Source organism: Rhinatrema bivittatum, chromosome 9, assembly GCF_901001135.1.
Source record: "Rhinatrema bivittatum chromosome 9, aRhiBiv1.1, whole genome shotgun sequence".
Lineage (NCBI taxonomy): Eukaryota > Metazoa > Chordata > Amphibia > Gymnophiona > Rhinatrematidae > Rhinatrema > Rhinatrema bivittatum.
The window spans coordinates 3,364,822-3,384,803 of record NC_042623.1 but is presented as its reverse complement, the minus strand read 5'-3'; the positions used below and the strand labels follow the sequence as shown (position 1 = coordinate 3,384,803).

General features: G+C 44.6%; 1 protein-coding gene across 1 annotated transcript in view; it reads left to right on the top strand.

Annotated features, from left to right (window-relative positions):
• The window catches only part of PCLO (piccolo presynaptic cytomatrix protein), a 351,707-nt gene that overhangs the window by 264,521 nt on the left and 67,204 nt on the right, over nt 1-19,982 (top strand). The window contains exon 15 of the mRNA XM_029615912.1: nt 13,995-14,133. Coding sequence (XP_029471772.1) covers nt 13,995-14,133 — 139 coding nt within the window. The remainder of the gene's footprint in view (nt 1-13,994; nt 14,134-19,982) is intronic.

Here is a 19,982-nt window from a genome sequence, read left to right as displayed (position 1 = left end):
CAGCAGCCAAGAAAGCAAATAGAATGCTCGGGATTATTCGGAAAGGAATGGAGAATAAAACAGAGAATATCCTAATGCCTCTGTATCACTCCATGGTGCGACCATATCTTGAGTATTGTGTGCATCTCAAGAAAGATATAGCAGAATTAGAAAAGGTACAAAGAAGGGCAACAAAATGATAAAGGGAATGGAACAGTTCCCCTATGAAGAAAGACTAAAGAGGTTAGGACTCTTCAGCTTGGAGAAGAGACGGCTGAGGGGGGATATGATAGAGATCTATAAAATAATGAATGGAATGGAACAAGTAAATGCGAATTGGTTTCTTACTCTTTCAAAAAGTACAAAGACCAAGGGACACACAATGAAGTTACTAGATAATACATTTAAAACTAATAAGAGAAAATATTTTTTTACTTAATGCATAATTAGTCTTTAGAATTATTATTTGCCAGATAATGTGGTTAAAGCTATTAGTGTAGCTGAATTTAAAAAAGGTTTGGACAAGTTCCTGGAGGAAAAGTCCATTAACCATTATTAAGGTAGAGTTGCAGAAATCCACTCCTTATTCTTGGGAGAAGCAGCTTGGAATCTCTCTACCCCTTGGGATCCTGCCAGGTTCTTGTGGCCTGATTTGGCCTCTGTTGGAAACAGGATGCTGGGCTTGAAGGACCCTTGGTCTCGCCCAGTATGGAAAGTCTTACGTATGTAAGATGTCCCTATTAAGCCTTTATACTTCATGTCCAGGAACCTTCTGAGACTGGTACTCTTGCGTGGCAAAGATGGAGTGGATGTGTGGAAGGGATTGCTATAGCTTCAGGGAATGGGACTATGGTGCTGTTGTCAATTGCAGGGAATTTTGTATCTGGCATTCAATGATGGTCATTGTCTTGCTTAGTCTACCCAGTGACCAATGCAAGCTTTATGAGACATCAGCATTAACAGCTTATTTAATCAATTCATGAAATTCTTTGGTTTCAATGTGCAGCTCTTACCATACAGCTCTGAGGCCCTGGACTGTCATTCTACCATTGCTGCCCCAGTACTGCAAAGTGTTCATTGAGGAAGGATGCTTGTATGAGATTGATCTGTCAGAATCCTTGCAAAGCATCATAGGAATGAATTGATGGGGCTGGGCCAGGGAACATCAGAGCCTAGTGCTTTTCTCCTTCCTCAGTCTTCAGGCTAGATGCAGACTGAGGGCAAGGGTATGAGTTAGACATCTGCAGTGTGCATGGCACAGCTTCCTGTATGAAGCCATCACCTGCCTGCTTGGGAGGCCCAGTAATATGCATCCTGGGTATCCACGAGTTGAAGAGTCTCTCTGCAAAGTCATTGGATCTAGAAAAGATCCAGAGATGAGTAAGTTGTATCACTGGAGATCATGCATCCCTCATCATTAGACATCTGCAGTGTGCATGGCACAGCTTCCTGTATGAAGCCATCACCTGCCTGCTCTGATTCCTCTTCCTTAATGGCAGCTTGAGATGAAACATATACATAGAAACATAGAAATGATGGCAGAAGAAGACCAAATGGCCCATCCAGTCTACCCAGCAAGCTTCACACATTTTTTTCTCATACTTATCTGTTTCTCTTAGCTCTTTGGTTCTATTTCCCTTCCACCCCCACCATTAATGTAGAGAGCAGTGATGGAGCTGCATCCAAGTGAAATATCAAGCTTGATTAGTTAGGGGTAGTAGGGGAAGTAACCGCCGCAATAAGCAAGCTACACCCATGCTTATTTGTTTTACCCAGACTATGTTATTCAGCCCTTATTGGTTGTTTTTCTTCTCCCCTGCCATTGAAGCAGGGAGCTATGCTGGATATGCGTGAAGTATCAGTTTTTCTTCTCCCCTGCCGTTGAAGCAGAGAGCTATGCTGGATATGCGTGAAGTATCAGTTTTTCTTCTCCCCTGCCGTTGAAGCAGAGAGCTATGCTGGATATGCATTGAAAGTGAAGTATCAGGCTTATTTGGTTTGGGGTAGTAATCGCCGTAACAAGCCAGCTACTCCCCGCTTTGTGAGTGCGAACCCTTTTTTCTTCTCCCCTGCCGTTGAAGCAGAGAGCTATGCTGGATATGCGTGAAGTATCAGTTTTTCTTCTCCCTTGCCGTTGAAGCAGGGAGCTATGCTGGATATGCGTGAAGTTTCAGTTTTTCTTCTCCCCTGCCGTTGAAGCAGAGAGCTATGCTGGATATGCGTGAAGTATCAGTTTTTCTTCTCCCCTGCCATTGATGCCCAGTAATATGTGTCCTGGGTATCCACGAGTTGAAGAGTCTCTCTGCAAAGTCATTGCATCTAGAAAAGATCCAGAGATGAGTAAGTTGTATCACTGGAGATCATGCATCCCTCATCAGAGCAGTAAGTCTCCTCTACTGCAAAGCCCTTAACCTGCTCTTCCCCTGCCCTGCAGTCAATGAAGTCTCCCAAACCCCCAAACCAGTCCAAAGCTCCTTTAGCTACAGAGTTGTAATGTCCTACATGCCAACTAAACACATTGAGGCCTATACATTTTTTTTTTTATTTTTATCATTTTGACAAAACAGAGCAAGACAATTCTTACTATGCGAAAATGAAAATGCAATAATACACATTAAATCTAACAAATATAAATTTCCAGGAAATATACATTAAAAAAAAAAAATCAAACCTGCCATGCACCCGATTGATATCATGCCAACAAAAACTCTCCTCTCTATTCCTACAAGGATCGTCCTTCCCATTTCTAACATTATCAACAAATCCATATTGTCTGGGGTCTTTCCTACGCAACTCAAGCACGCAATAATTAAACCTACTCTCAAAAAACCTGACCTGTATCCCGCAGAACCTGCCAACTATCGTCCAGTCTCGAACCTCCCTTTCTTGTCTAAAATCATAGAGAAAGTCATCAACAAGCAACTCACAGACTTTCTAGACGAAAATAGATTACTCTTCCCATCACAATATGGTTTTCGTAAGAACCATAGCACAGAAACTCTGCTAGTGTCCCTATCAGATTCAATACTCAAAACCCTTGATTCTGGTCATTCCTACTTACTGGCTCTCCTGGATATTTCTTCTGCTTTTGACACTGTCAACCACAATACCCTCCTCTCTCTCCTCTCACAAATTGGCATTGCTGGCACTGCCCTATGCTGGCTCCAATCTTTCCTGAAAGACAGGACATACAGTGTCAAGACGGGCTGCCATGTTTCGAAACCCAGAAATCTATCACAAGGTGTCCCACAAGGATCATCTCTCTCATCTACTCTGTTCAACATATACCTATATCCTCTCTGTCGACTTCTGGCGAAACTGGATCTCCTTCATTTCATATACGCCGATTATGTACAGATCCTCATCCCCATCAACGATTCCCTAGCTAATGCTCTGAAAACTTGGGATACTGCTCTGGCTGAAATAAAAAAGCTACTCACAGAAAACTTCCTAGCAATAAACACTTCCAAGACAGAGCTGCTCATCATCACTCCACACAACAACATCTCCTCTAACACTACTCTACAGGCACCTTCAGACTTTCCCCATTTGCAACAAGTCCACAGCCTTGGCGTTATTATTGACCAGCATTTCTCATTAAAGAAATTCATCACAATCACAATCAAAAATGGTTTCTTCAAGCTACATACTCTAAAAAGAATTAAACCCCTGCTACATCCACATGACTTCTGGACAGTGTTACAAGCTACAATATTGCCGAAACTAGACTACTGTAATGCCTTACTACTAGGTCTCCCTAAAAACACAATACAACCATTACAGATGCTACAAAATGCTGCAGCACACCTACTCACTAATACTCGCCGCCACGAACATATCACACCAGCCCTCATGTTCCTGCACTGGCTTCCTGTAGCATCTAGGATTACATTCAAAGTTCTCACACTCATTCATAAGTCGATCCATAACCCAGAGATGCAATGGTTCTCTGATCACTTTATTTTCCACACATCTAAGAGACCAATAAGAAATATCCACCAAGCTAAACTTGCCCCTTCTTCTCTTAAACACATCAAACACGTTGCCACAAGAGACCGCTCTTTCACCATAGCCGGAACCAACATCTGGAACAAAATGCCCATGGACCTGCGTCTCGAACCATGCCATAAGAAATTCAAACAAAACCTCAAAACCTGGCTATTTGAGCAAGCTTATACGCTATGAACCCCTCTTATTCTGAAATGCCATTTACATTCTCCCTGTCCCTCTAACCCAATCCTCCCCCCTATTTATTTTGCTCTCTACTTTGACTTGCCATTAACTAATGGAATATGACCTGCAACAGTTCAATTGCTTAGTGTTCTTAATTGGTTTCGTTATTCATTTATATTATGTTTTTGTTCTTAATTTGTTCTTATATGATTCTTATTATGTCCACCGTAATTGCATAATGTCTGTAAAGCCTGTTGCTAATTTATTGTTTATTGTAAACCGAGGTGATGTTTTTTACGTGCCGCGGTATATAAAAAATCACTAAATAAAAATAAATAAATACATTTTCCCTTTAAGTCATAGATAGCAAGGGGGGTGAACATTTTTCAAGGAGAAAATAAATAAAAAGCTGCATGTAATAGGCTTAGGGGTAGATTTTCAGAGGTACGCGCGGGCGTACATGTGTGCGCACTACCCATCGCACACACAAGTACGCCCGATTTTACAACATGCGCGCATTATAAAATCAGGGGCTGGTGTAACAAGGGGGTGCACAATTGTGCACCGAGCCCGCGCCAAGCCACACTGCCTTCCCCCGTTTCCTCCCAGGCTGCTCCGAAATCAGAGCGGCTTCGGAGGGAACTTCCCTACCCCTCCACTCCACCTTCCCTTCCCCTACCTCCTCCGCCCTTTCCCCCCTAACTTTTTCTTTTTCTTTTTTTTTTGTTTCAAAACTTACTTCAGCCCTGGGGCTGACTGCCGGCGCGCGAACCCCGGCACAACGGCAAATGGCTGCTGAGTCGGAGGCCTCTGGCCCACCCCGCCCTGCCCCACACCCCCCCATCCCCACCCCGGGACTTAGATGCATCCCGGGGCTTTATGCACGTCACCGGGCCTTTATAAAATAGGCTCGGCGCGCCTAAGGCACTCTACGCTCGTAAATCTACTGGATTTACATGTGTAGAGCTTTTAAAATCTGGCCCTTAATGCATATAGGCTGTCCTTTCAATTATGGATGTGGAATCATCAGAAGAGATTGTTATAACCTTCCTTGTGTTAATAAACGATTTTAACTGCTCGGGGAAAAAGAAAACATAACATTCCCTTTGGGATTTAACAACACACTTGCACGGATATCTTAAAGTAAAAGAGAATCCCATAGAAACTGCCTGAGCTCTCAGAGCGAGAAAATCTCTTCTTCTAGATTGTGTTACTCGAGCGAAGTCAGGGCATATACGGATCAAAGATCCGAAAAAAGGAACTTCTATAGACTTAAAATGTCTTTTCATGACTTTGCTCAAGTCTTTCTCCATTATAAACGATACCATAAGAGTTGCTCGTTCGTAAAACTCAGCCGTGGAGTCCTCCAAGAACTGGGTAGAATTTTCTAGAACCTCTGTACGATTTTGCATAGCAGCTCTATCCTCAGCTGAACCAGGAAGAAAGAACAACTTGCTAATGCAAGGAGCTTTCCCTTCATCAAATTTTAAGATTTCAAGGAAATGCTTTTTTAATGTAATATTAGGAGATTCTCCCACTATCTTAGCAAAGTTTAGGAAACGTAGATTTAAATGTCTTGAATGAGTTTCCAAACTTTACAACCTACGGGAGACACTATTTAGATCTTTTATCAGTTTTGCATTACAGTCCTGAGACCTCTGCAATCCTGTTTCAACTGTGTCCAACCGTGGTTTTCTTTCATTTAGCTGACCTTCATGGGTTTCCATTTTAAGATCAAGATAATCCATGTTATTGTTGTAATCCTGTCGACGTCGCAGGAGCCGCGTCAGTGCTCCGCGACACGGCAGCCAGCGTGAAGTCAGGGGAAGTAATCACCATAGGAGAGCGAGGATCCGGGGGACTTAGAGTAAACTCCCCCAGCCACGTCGATGCTCCTTCACAGACCTTCGCAGCGGGAGCTTCCTCTCCCTGCACAGTTGCCTTCCCGGGTACGTAGGATGTAATTAAGTGCTGCGCTGTTGGAGGGGTAGACACGGAGCTTTCCTTTTATTTTAACAGGCGTTTTCCTTGGTATCTTTTCTGAAGGTAACCAGCGCAGCTTACGGATGACCGGTTCACGCCGCCATCTTGCCCCCTACTTGCTTGAGGCCTATACAATTTAATTTATTATTATTATTTATTATAATTGTTTAATATTACCCTGTGTGCTTGTAATGCAGATTACTCACCAGCTCACAGCCAATAATTGTTGGTGGTTCCTGAGAGGTGGACGGTGATGTCTGGATGCAGCATTTGAGCCACGAAATTTGCTCCACTGGTGTGAAGTGAATGGGATGGCGGCTATGTCACTTCACGTCTTCTTTTACAGAGCCCAGATCTTAGCTGAGTTTCCTTGGAGGCCCAGATTAATATTTTGATAATGATGTTTCACTTGTGCTGACTCCAAAGCTGCTGACCTTGTGCTGGCAAGGATTTCCTTGTGATGCCTGTCAGAAAGCTCACAGAAGCAGCAGGCAATCGTTTCCTTCCTGAAAGCAGTGTCCGGCTCTTTCTCATGCTCTGCCTCCGGGAGGTTTTGTGGAATCCCTTTTCCCATTGCTCCACCCGCTGTGCGATGGCTCTGACCTGGGCCAGATGGATTCCCTCTTCCACCTGCTTTGCCTGTGTGGGACTCCTCTGCTGCCCTGCGACTGTAACGGCTCGGCAGCCAGCGTCGGGATCCACGGGCCTATCCCCATGGGGCTTCTTCAAGGCACCTGCGCTCTAATTAGTGAAGAGGGAAATGCCATTGCAGGAAAACAATTTTTCAAACTCCACTCTGCTCACTTTTCTATTTGAATGGCAAACAGCTTTCGTCAGTGCTTCTCATTTGTTCAAGCTTTACTGAAAAATTCCGTGTTTTAGTTTCTGAGAAATTCCCGTTACAATGCATATTATAAAATAGATTGTTTTATCCCTTGCAGCAAAGTGCCGATTGAAAGAAAATGTAAGGCCACACTTTGGGAATAACAGGGAATTGGATTCAAACAGCAACCAACGAGAGCCCTGACGTTTATGGTCTGGGAAACTGATAAGCATGGGGGTAACCTGCACGGCACAGCAGATACTACCAGAAGCTTGCTGGGCAGACTGGGTGGACAATCTGGTCCTTTTCTGCCGACATTTCTATGTTTCTATCACCAGATATATTTCAATTGATCAATCATATTGACTCCTTAAAAGGTTCAGATTAACTCCTGACCATTTTCTCCCATTTTGTGTTCATGATTCATTTTACATGTATTCATAAAAATTTGCCTTAGTATCTGTAAACCTCATGCACTGATGCTGCTATTCTGCTGGTGCAGGTAATTGTATTACTTATAACTGCATTACATTTGTCATGTGGCAAAACAGTTGACAGTGCACATGGGATGAAGAAAAAGCATTTAAATTTAAATTTCTAAAGATACAGGCAGAAATGTTAAAAGAAATCCAGCAAAAAAAATAACAACATTTAAATAAGCCCAAAAGTGCCACATGAGGTCTGTGCAAATGACAGAATAAATAGTGATTGGTGCTGGGATAAGCAGTAGCAGAGAAGGGGAAGGGCAGTGATTAAATGTGATGGCACAAATTTTAGCTTTGATGAAAGGAGCAAGCCCATAAGCAGATGCCTGGAAGACATAGGCGGATATTGGAAAATGGGGACGGTGCTGAAGCGCCAGAGATCAAGGTGTAGGAAGCTGATGAAGTCAGAAGAGAGAGCAAGAGACAGAAGTGAACGAGCAGAACGGATATTTTAACTTCTGATAACAGCAGCTCTCTGTGAACAATCCAAGATGCACGCTACATAAATAGTGCAAGACTATGTCCTCTCCTCGGAGTCGTCCATGACTCTATATCAGAAGAGCTCGTGAAATGAATGGCAATGACGAGGGGGGAGATTGCACAAGCCCTAGTGAGAGCGGCTTTCTCGCAATGCCTGACTGAATAAGGCTCACCAGAGGAGTCCTTGAGAGAGGGCAATATATCCATATTAAAAGCAAGTGCAGTCAATAGTGCCAATACGGAGGCACTGCTGGAAGAATCAAACCGTGGGCTGCAGATTTATACGTTACCTATTAAGAAAGTTTATTTCTGGATATTATTTTGTTACTTTTTAGAAAGATGTTGGTGGCCTGGTTATTTAATCTGTTTTATAATTATGTGATTGTAATTGTATTAAGAAGTGCATTTGATGCTTTCTGATAAGATGTAACATCATCCACTGAGACTTCAGTTCGTCTCCTGTCCTATGGCGCTTGGGCATTCTGTGAAGGTGACCCTCAAGGTCAAGGAAGGGGGAAAAGGGACGGCCACTACTGGAGCAATCCCTAGAAGCAGAAGAACGGTACTGAGGGAAGTCTCTGAGAAGAGTTACCTCCGGCTCTCAGCCAGCGAGGGAATCAGTGGCAGAGGAAATAAGAGTGATGGACAGCAAAGGACCCTATGGTTCATGTACAATAAATAACGAGGTGTGCATTGCATTCTTTCATCAGGACAGATTTTAATCTGTCCACACCGGGACGAAGACTGCGTTACCTGTTATCTACGGGGTTTGCAGCAATTCTGAAAGCAATAGTTTGCATTTACTTTTTAGTGAGACAGGGGTCATCGACGCCTCCATCTTCCAAAAGGTTCTGAGATTGTGATCTGGCACGATCCCATTGCACTTTGAAGCTTGCTCTGGTAAAAAGCACTGACAATCGCTTGCACCTGCTTTGAGTGCGAGGAGAATTTCACGTCACATTTTAGATTTACATGTTTCTGTTCCCCCAGTAAGGACCCAGGGTTCAATAGCAAACATGCAATATAAATAAATATACAGAAATAGGGAGGTAGTTTTGTTGTTCTTCCCGCATATTGGAGCGGCGCTCTTGGGAGCAGAGCCCGTATATTGTGTCACAGAAAGTAGCCACGCTCATGAGCAGGTGAAATAGAGGGAGAATTTGCAAAGAGAAAAGATGCACAGGCGCTGAAAATAACCCCCCAAATGCCACAGAAATACAACAAAGCTGATTATCCGCTCCCTGTCCCTCCTCTCACAAGAGATTTGTAAAGGCTACGGATGCCCTCCCCGGGACTTTAGAGAAACACCTTTTACCTGCATAAATCACTTTCAGAATTATCCTCCCTGAAGGATCATTAATAGTGTTCTCATTTGCACAGGAATAATCAGAAAGCTGCAGCTAATTAACGCCTAATTCTTAAACTTAAAATGCAGAAAAAATGAATTAATAATTAAGAGGAACGTGATTCTAAAAATGAACCTCACCGCTAGTGCTATTAATAGAAGCAGAGAGAGACGGAAAACCTCACTCTCTGCAAAGTTAGGTACATCCCTAAGGCTGGTGGCCTCTTTAATTCTGGTTCAGAACCCCATAAGCATTTTGGGGTAAATACAGAAGATTTTCATTTTGTCCATTTGTAATCAATAGTTACCTAGATAACTGATTGGGAATATTCACGTTATCAGGGTGTACATAGCCAGATAACTGATCGGGAATATTCACGTTATCAGGGTGTACATAGGCAGATAACGTTGAAGTCTAACCGACTGTGTGTGAACATCACCAGTTAGGTTTCAGAGTGCCCGGATTACTTTAACCTTATCCTGAAGAAGAAATCCCCTCAGAATACCTGAATGGACCGGCTACAGCTATCTGTACCGCTCCTCCGTGATTCTGGGCTAGGGTGGATCACGGCTAGCGGGGATAAGAGGCCAGGGCCCAGGCACGAGCCTTGAGAAAGCGAGCTGTGAGCTACAATTATTTTGTTGAACTGCACAAACAAGCTAAGTTGTTTTGTTTACCATAATTCAGCAATAAAGAAGCTTACAAAGAGTTTTGCCAGAGTCCAGCCTGCAGGCTTTTCCCTGGCTAATCCTGAGAGTTCAGCAGCACACGGTATCCAAAAAATATGGCCAGTTATGTTGCAATCCCAAATTAAAAGTAAACAGTTAGTAGGCCTGCTGGTCTGATACCCTATCTCCCCACCCGAGTGAAACAAATGTTCATCGCGGTCAGATGCACCATTTCCCTGCAAGCCCCTCAATATCTGCACAAAACATAGCAGTTCTGTAGCCCAAAAGACCCTTCTCCCTCCACCCAAATTCTCAAAATATAGTTTTGAGGTAGGCCACTGATGAAGCCCACCTTTGCACCCGGCCTCCATAAACCCTCACTGAACCCTCTCACTCTACCAAGATCCCAATCCCATTAGCACTGGCAGGAGCTCGATTTAATCATCCAGCTCCCGGTGCATGCAGCAGCTTTCACAGCCATCTCCCGGCACAGCCATCTCCTGGCACATCCAGCTCCCGGTGTATCCAGCGGCTTTCACAGCCATCTCCCGGCACATCCAGCTCCCGGTGCATGCAGCGGCTTTCACCGCCAGCTCCCGGCACATCCAGCTCCCGGTGCATGCAGCGGCTTTCACAGCCATCTCCCAGCGCATCCAGCTCCCGGTGCATGCAGCGTCTTTCACCGCCAGCTCCCGGCACATCCAGCTCCCGGTGCATCCAGCGGCTTTCACAGCCATCTCCAGCACATCCAGCTCCCGGTGCATGCAACGGCTTTCACCGCCATCTCCCGTCACATCCGGCTCCCGGTGCATGCAGCGGCTTTCACAGCCATCTCCAGCACATCCAGCTCCCGGTGCATGCAGCGGCTTTCACCGCCATCTCCCGTCACATCCGGCTCCCGGTGCATCCAGCGGCTTTCACAGCCATCTCCAGCACATCCAGCTCCCGGTGCATGCAGCAGCTTTCACAGCCATCTCCCGGCACATCCAGCTCCCGGCACATCCGGCTCCCGGCACGTCCAGCTCTTGGCACATCCGGCTCCCGGTGCATGCAGCAGTTTTCACAGCCATCTCCCGGCACATCCGGCTCCCGGTGCATGCAGCGGCTTTCACAGCCATCTCCCGGCACATCCGGCTCCCGGTGCATGCAGCGGCTTTCACAGCCATCTCCCGGCACATCCAGCTCCCGGCTCCCGGCATGTCCAGCTCTTGGCACATCCGGCTCCCGGTGCATGCAGCAGTTTTCACAGCCATCTCCCGGCACATCCGGCTCCCGGTGCATGCAGCGGCTTTCACAGCCATCTCCCGGCACATCCGGCTCCCGGTGCATGCAGCGGCTTTCACATCCAGCTCCTGGCAGATCCGGCTCCCGGTGCATGCAGCGGCTTTCACAGCCATCTCCCGGCACATCCGGCTCCCGGCACGTCCAGCTCTTGGCACATCCGGCTCCCGGTGCATGCAGCAGTTTTCACAGCCATCTCCCGGCACATCCGGCTCCCGGTGCATGCAGCAGTTTTCACAGCCATCTCCCGGCACATCCGGCTCCCGGTGCATGCAGCGGCTTTCACAGCCATCTCCCGGCACATCCGGCTCCCGGTGCATGCAGCGGCTTTCACAGCCATCTCCCGGCACATCCGGCTCCCGGTGCATCCAGCGGCTTTCACAGCCATCTCCTGGCACATCCAGTCCCTGGCACATCCAGTCCCTGGCACATCCAGCTCCCGGTGCATCCAGCGGCTTTCCCACCCAGCTCCCGGTGCATCCAGCGGCTTTTCCAGGCACCTCCCAGTGCATCCAGCTCCCGCCGCATCCAGCATGGCTCTGACAGCACATCAGGTACCTTATCCTGCCAAAGCCATGCGGCACATGCCAGGTTCTGGATGATTGCACTGAGCTTTCAGCAGTAGTAAGGGAGTTCGGGGGTGGGGAGGGTTCTAGGTAAGGTGTATGGGAGGGGGATTTCGAAGGGACCTACATTAGAATTGTATTTTGTAAATTCAGGGGAGGCTTTTGGGACCTGCTATAATTTTAGCATATTGTAGAGGGCTAGGGGGGGAGGAGAATCTGACTGCAATGGGCAACATGTTCAACTGGCGTAGAAGGAGGAGACCAGGCTGGCAGACCTGCAATATGGGATCTCTATGTTACTAATTAAGGCTGGAGTCATCCAGGAACATCTTTCCCAAAACTTTAACCCTGCTCTTGGCCACATCTGGACTAGGCCAAATAACTTATTCAACTATCTCTGAATATGTGAGTTAGCAGGACAAGCTATTTGGCCAAATTAACGCCATCCTGGAATGCCCCCACCCAGATAAATTGTAGCTGACACTTTTCCCCTGGAAGCTCAAGGTGAGTTACATTCAGGTAGCGAAGGTGTTCCCCTGTCCCCAGTACCTGAGGCAGTGGGATTTGTACCCAAGCTGCTCCTCCTCTCTGTAATGTGATGAAATGTATCTGGATAAGTAAAGATATTTAAAACTTGGCAATTATCCAGGTCACTGAAAGATGTTCATTTTAAAAATGCATTAATACATGGAAAATGCTGTTTTACACTCAGAAATGGACTAATTCCCCTGGAAAGTGAATGCAGACAACTTTATGCGTGCACTAGAAAGGCTTTCCAGCCTCAGTTTGAAAGAATGGACATGTGCACATTTACACCCCCTGCCAAGCACCGATCTCAATGCAGATTTCTGCGTGCACTTTCCATGCAGGGCTCTTATGGAATTACCCTTTAAAGAGGCTGTAAGAATGCTGAAATCCCGCTTACTCTGTGTCAGGAAATGTTTGACTGGGTTCAGCAGTGTGACCATCCCGTCTTACCTTTGCACTTTATTCTGGAATAGTAAAGTGCTTGTTTTGTTGGCACAGTACAGTAAATCTGCAGCAGGTTTCTTATGTTTATCACTGTATTCTGGAATAGCACAGTACAGTGAATCTGCAGCATGTTTCTTATGTTTATCACTGTATTCTGGAATAGCACAGTACAGTGAATCTGCAGCACGTTTCTTATGTTTATCACTGTATTCTGGAACAGTAAAGTGCTTGTTTTGTTGGCACAGTACAGTGAATCTGCAGCACGTTTCTTATGTTTATCACTGTATTCTGGAATAGCACAGTACAGTGAATCTGCAGCACGTTTCTTATGTTTATCCCTGTATTCTGGAATAGCACAGTACAGTGAATCTGCAGCACGTTTCTTATGTTTATCACTGTATTCTGGAATAGCACAGTACAGTGAATCTGCAGCACGTTTCTTATGTTTATCACTGTATTCTGGAACAGTAAAGTGCTTGTTTTGTTGGCACAGTACAGTGAATCTGCAGCACGTTTCTTATGTTTATCACTGTATTCTGGAATAGCAAAGTGTTTTGTTGGCACAGTACAGTGAATCTGCAGCACGTTTCTTATGTTTGTCACTGTATTCTGGAATAGCACAGTACAGTGAATCTGCAGCATGTTTCTTATGTTTATCACTGTATTCTGGAATTGCACAGTACAGTGAATCTGCAGCATTTCTTATGTTTATCACTGTATTCTGGAATAGCACAGTACAGTGAATCTGCAGCACGTTTCTTATGTTTATCACTGTATTCTGGAATAGTAAAGTGCTTGTTTTGTTGGCACAGTACAGTAAATCTGCAGCACGTTTCTTATGTTTATCACTGTGCACAGTACAGTAAATCTGCAGCACATTTCTTATGTTTATCACTGTATTCTGTAAAAGCACAGTACAGTAAATCTGCAGCATGTTTCTTATGTTTATCACTGTATTCTGGAAAAGCACAGTACAGTAAATCTGCAGCACGTTTCTTATGTTTATCACTATATTCTGGAATAGCACAGTACAGTAAATCTGCAGCACGTTTCTTATGTTTATCACTGTATTCTGGAATAGCACAGTACAGTAAATCTGCAGCGCGTTTCTTATGTTTATCACTGTTTTCTGGAATAGCACAGTACAGTAAATCTACAGCACGTTTCTTGTGGCGATGCATCTTGCTATCTGCACTTTCATGCAAAGTTTTTGCTGACACATTTTTTCCTCTGTACAGCAAGGCCTACATCTCACAGAGCTGCAGAATCCTCCGTCTCAACCACCTCATCTGCCAGCAGTTTTGGTAGCGGCTACAGCATGGACAGTGAAGGAAGCAGCACCGTAGGGGACAGTACTCAGTTTCCTGTTCCAAAAATGTAAGGCTCGCTTTGAACATAAAGAGAAAGGATATAGGTTATATTACTTGCACGTGATTACACAGCTTTTCCTTCTGCACGGCATCTGAACACATTTTGCATTAAGTCGCCTGATAATGGTGTCTTATGAGAATCAGGAGAATGTAGACCCAGTTTTGAGATTCTAGCGTGTCCTGTCTGTTATCTGCATTGCTGCAACTTGACAAAATAGCTAAATCCAGCAAGAAGGATCAGAAATTAAGCAAAAGCATTGCACTGTGCGGTCTTCCAACTGATTAATGCTTTATTCACCTTCCTTCTTACCCCTGCTGCAGATTAAACAAATAGCAAATGTGTTTAATCTGCAGCAGGGGCAAGAATTATTCTTAATTATAGTTTACAATCAAAGGACATATTGATAAGATGCAAGCTTGTGAGATGATATGCAAATCTGTGTGGAGACGTTTCTCTGGCCAGAAGAACAAGGAGGATAGCGACGATAGCTGAGATTTTCTTTCCCAGGTCCCTGCTATTATAACAAATTCCGTGCAAACAGAAAAACCTGATGTAACCATGCCATTCGCACCTCCATTTATTTATTTATTTATGCTGCATATTCACAGAAAGCAAAGGTGGCACACAAGGCAAACATCAAATGTACAGTAAAAAACATAAATTGAATGAACATGTGACAAATATACAAACTGATACAGCTCACCAGCCTGAAATGTAAAAAACATTGACAACGGCATAAAAATAAAATCAGACATTCACAAAAGTATAAAATTAAACAGCACAAAATGATTAAAATAATCAAATCACTTTAAAATGAATAATATCTGAAAGATAACATATATAAATCATGCCAAATAGGCACTCTTAGTATCTGGCTAGTCTTTCGCTGCCTGTTCTCATCTTCGTTGTGTCTCGGACTAGGCACTGCCGATTTAGATGATCTTGTGCCACTTTGATGTCTGTAGCCCTCACGTTTTCATGTTGTTTTTGGTGGGACATGCAAGAAAAATAAAGATAAAGAAATGACTAGAGAAATCCTCACATTGAATCGAGGCAATGATTATACCATAACCATCAAGTACTAAAGAGCTCCATTGGCTCTAATGATTCCTCGTCATTCGGTTTAATTTTGGCCCTAATTTAAGAGATATTGTGAATATTCTACATTTTATATGTTCTATTCTTTAAAGGGATTCATTGTGAGCCGACAAAGAAGCCATATAAAAGAATAGCGCCAAACCCATTCGCCAATAAGTCAATCAGTAATGCTGTCACAGAATCATAAAGCGTTGAATGAAATACTTATAAAATGTGAGTTACTTAAAAGCTGAATTAAAAATTCTTTGCATTCCCTACATTCCTTCTATTTTCCTGTTTGGAGGTGAGACAAATCCTCTTCAGATGAGAAACAGCCTTGATAAATTAGCAGTAAATCTTTAGAGGGTAATTTTATTATAACCCGCGTAAGACGGAAGTCCACATTTAGAAGGAAGACACAGATTTCAGCCCGGGTGCACATGAACCTTCGCATGGCATAGGCACACACATTTACAGCAGCTTGGGAACAGGAGGACATTGTGGGCCTGGGCGTTTGTGTGTATGCTTTCCAAAATGTCAAGTGTACACGTAAATGATTTCCCTGCCCCAGTTCCATCCCCAGGAATATTTCTTTCAACTGCGCATAAAAATACCTGCAAAATCACTTCCTAGTGGGCTTTTACAGGCACTACCCCGGGTAAAAGTCCATGAAACAGTGTTTTACACAAAATTACTCCCTTAATGTGTAAGTGGCACTCAGGGTAATGTATCCTGACGATCTGAGGGCTATTTATGTAGCCCCTGCCCTGACTTCCACCCAGGCACAATGGCTCACTAGGACGGTCATGGCCAGGGGCAGATCCCATACTTCCCAGTTCCTTCTTGCACATGGGGGAAAATAAACAGTTTTTCAAGGCCCTTAGTGCTTTCTGTTTTTAGGGGCTGTTCTGCATACCAGTTCAGTCAAAATAAAAAAAACAACACACCACACTGCACAGCAAAGTTGTTGTCCAAAACTAAATGTGTTTACTGCTGACTGATGGGATACAAACCGAATACACAGCAGCATAAGGAGAGTTAGGACACCAAGTCACAAATCTTAACTCTGTCTCTCACAGTAATGCAGTGTTGCACACCCTGGCAGGTAAGGAGCCCTCCTCTCCTGGCTCTCCTCTGGTAACTCTCTCTTTCTCCCGCTCACTGAAATCTCTCACTTCTCACACTCACGTGTGCCTCTGGCTGATTCCTTGTATCAATCAGTAACTCTTCAGGATCTTCCTCTATTGGGCAGTTTTGAACTCTGAACTTCCTCAAAGGTTAATCCTCTGACTTTGATTTCTAAAGCACTCTCCTGGGAAAACCTCTCTTCCCTGAGGCTAACCTTGTCGTATTCTCACCGTGCCCTCAGGAATTCACACTCTGCAATCCCAAGACATTTCTTACCACTGCTGGAAGGACAGGACGCTCCTCAAACCTCTCCCTTTCCATGGGAAAGGCCCCCCAAACCTCTCTGCCTGTCCCCTTGGATGGAGGGACCGGAGTAACTCTTGCACTCGTGTTGGCACAGGAGCAGAGTCTCACATAATCATCTGGCGTATTTTTTGAATAGTGACCTTATGTGATTTTTTTTTCACTTAAATTGAAGCTACTTTCATTAATTCAGTTATTATTTTTAAGATTCTGTATGTGATAGTTATTATGCCCGTGCGTGCGTGTGTATACATATTTACAGTATAGAGAGTTGTATTGCTGCGTTTTATATGTGGTGTAAGATAATTGTTTTAATTATGAATGTACTTTCCTCGGTAAACTGCTCTGATTGTTTACAAGTAAGATAGTATATTATTGTAACCTCAATAATTGCACACATTAAATATCGAAAAGCTCTATCCCCGTATGGTGAGGATCAATATCTCTTATTTATTTTGTGAGTTTGCCAATTTTGGATCATGCAGATGGTGAACAGGACCCTGTTAGAAACAGCAGGGCAGACTACGTTTTCATGCCTATCCTCCCCTCCATGAATCCCGTCCCCTTAGTTTGTAATCAGTGCTGGCATAAAGTCACATCACTCAGCGGCTTATCCAAACTCCTAACTTATTTTTTCTGACTTTTCTGACCAGCAATTATGTACATCTGAACAGGGGGTAAAACAATCCATACTAAATATTCATAGTTCATGGGATGCACAGTCAGAGTACAAAATATATTATACATATTTAAAAAAAACTATCTAGCTTCCTAGGTTTGGAATCCGATACTCACACTCAGCTCTTGAACAGAACCTAGAACTTATAATCACCTTCCTTATCACAGACTCCCCCTTCATCCTCCCTTGCTCGCTCTCTTTCCGGGGGACATGGAGCTCTCATCCTCAATTGTCTCCTGAGACCACTCACACCAGGCCTCATGAGCTACTCACCACCTCTCAACTTCAGGTACTGGTTTCCCGTCGTCCTGAATCTCTCCCTCTGGCAATGTGCAGGTTTTCCTGGTTTCCTCCAAACCTTGGTCTTCCCTTGGGCTCTTTTCCTTCTGGGTCACTCTTTCACCTTCTTTTCCAGGTTTTTTTTCCATCACAAAGGAAAGAATCACCTTTTCTCCAACACCTCATTCCTGCCAATTCTTCAGAGTAAAATAATCACCTGAACTCCAATCATCTGCCTTGGGCCTTTTCCTTAGTGGGAAGAAGGGCAGAGAATCTGGGGAGGACCAACTCCATACTGGAGGAGTCCCTAGGACCCACTGTCCATGACTACTACAAACATACATATACACACACCCAACACTCCCATCACTCAACCACTCACCAAATGAATAAACTCCTGCTAAAGCAAGCTCACTAAACCTGAGGAGGACACTATCAAAAGCACACACATACACACACCCCAACACTCCCATCACTCAACCACTCACCAACTGGACATACTCCTGCTAAAGCAAGCTCACTAAACCTGAGGGGAACGTTACTACAAACATACACACACCCCAACACTCCCATCACTCAACCACTCACCAATTGGAAATACTCCTGCTAAAGCAAGCTCACTAAACCTGAGGGGAACGTTACTACAAACATACACACACCCAACACTCCCATCACTCAACCACTCACCAAATGAACATACTCCTGCTAAAGCAAGCTCACTAAACCTGAGGAGGACGCTATCAAAAACACACACACATACACACACCCCAAAACTCCCATCACTCAACCAATCACCAACTGGGCATACTCCTCCTAAAGCAAGCTCACTAAACCTGAGGAGGACGCTATCAAAAGCACACACATACACACACCCCAACACTCCCATCACTCAACCACTCACCAACTGGACATACTCCTGCTAAAGCAAGCTCACTAAACCTGAGGGGAACGTTACTACAAACATACACACACCCAACACTCCCATCACTCAACCACTCACCAAATGAACATACTCCTGCTAAAGCAAGCTCACTAAACCTGAGGAGGATGCTATCAAAAGCACACACATACACACACCCCAACACTCCCATCACTCAACCACTCACCAACTGGACATACTCCTGCTAAAGCAAGCTCACTAAACCTGAGGAGGACACTATCAAAAGCACACACATACACACACCCCAACACTCCCATCACTCAACCACTCACCAACTGGACATACTCCTGCTAAAGCAAGCTCACTAAACCTGAGGGGAACGTTACTACAAACATACACACACCCAACACTCCCATCACTCAACCACTCACCAAATGAACATACTCCTACTAAAGCAAGCTCACTAAACCTGAGGGGAACGTTACTACAAACATACACACACCCAACACTCCCATCACTCAACCACTCACCAAATGAACATACTCCTGCTAAAGCAAGCTCACTAAACCTGAGGAGGACGCTATCAAAAACACACACACATACACACACCCCAAAACTCCCATCACTCAACCAATCACCAACTGGGCATACTCCTGCTAAAGCAAGCTCACTAAACCTGAGGAGGACGCTATCAAAAGCACACACATACACACACCCCAACACTCTCATCACTCAACCACTCACCAACTGGACATACTCCAGCTAAAGCAGGCTCACTAAACCTGAGGGGAATGTTACTACAAACATACACAAACCCCAACATTCCCATCACTCAACCGTTCACCAAATGAACATACTCCTACTAAAGCAGGCTCACTAAACCTGAGGAGGACGCTATCAAAAGCACACACATACACACACCCCAACACTCCCATCACTCAAGCAATCACCAAGTGATCATACTCCTACTAAATCAAGCTCACTAAAACTGAGGGAGGCACTACCAGAAACACACACCCCAACTCTCCTGTCACTCAACCACTCACCAAATGAACATCAGGATGCTACCACAAACACACACAAACACATAACCCAACATGCCTGTCACTCAACTATTCCCCAACTGATCATACTCCTACTAAAGCATGCTTACTAAACCTCAGGATGACGCTACCACAAACACACACATACACCCCAACTCTCCTGCATTCAACCACATGCCAACTGATTATACTCCTACTAAAGCATGCTCACTAAACCTGAGGACGACGTTACTATAAACACACACATACACACGCCCTAATACACCTGTCACTCAGCCACTTATCAACTTAACATACTCCTACTAAAGCAAGCTCACTAAACCTGAGGAGGACATTTCTACAAATACACACGCCCCAACACTTCTGTCACTCAACCACTCGCCAACTGAACATATTCCTACTAAAGCAAGCTCACTAAAGATGAGGAGGACACTACCACAATCACACACATATACACACCTGAACA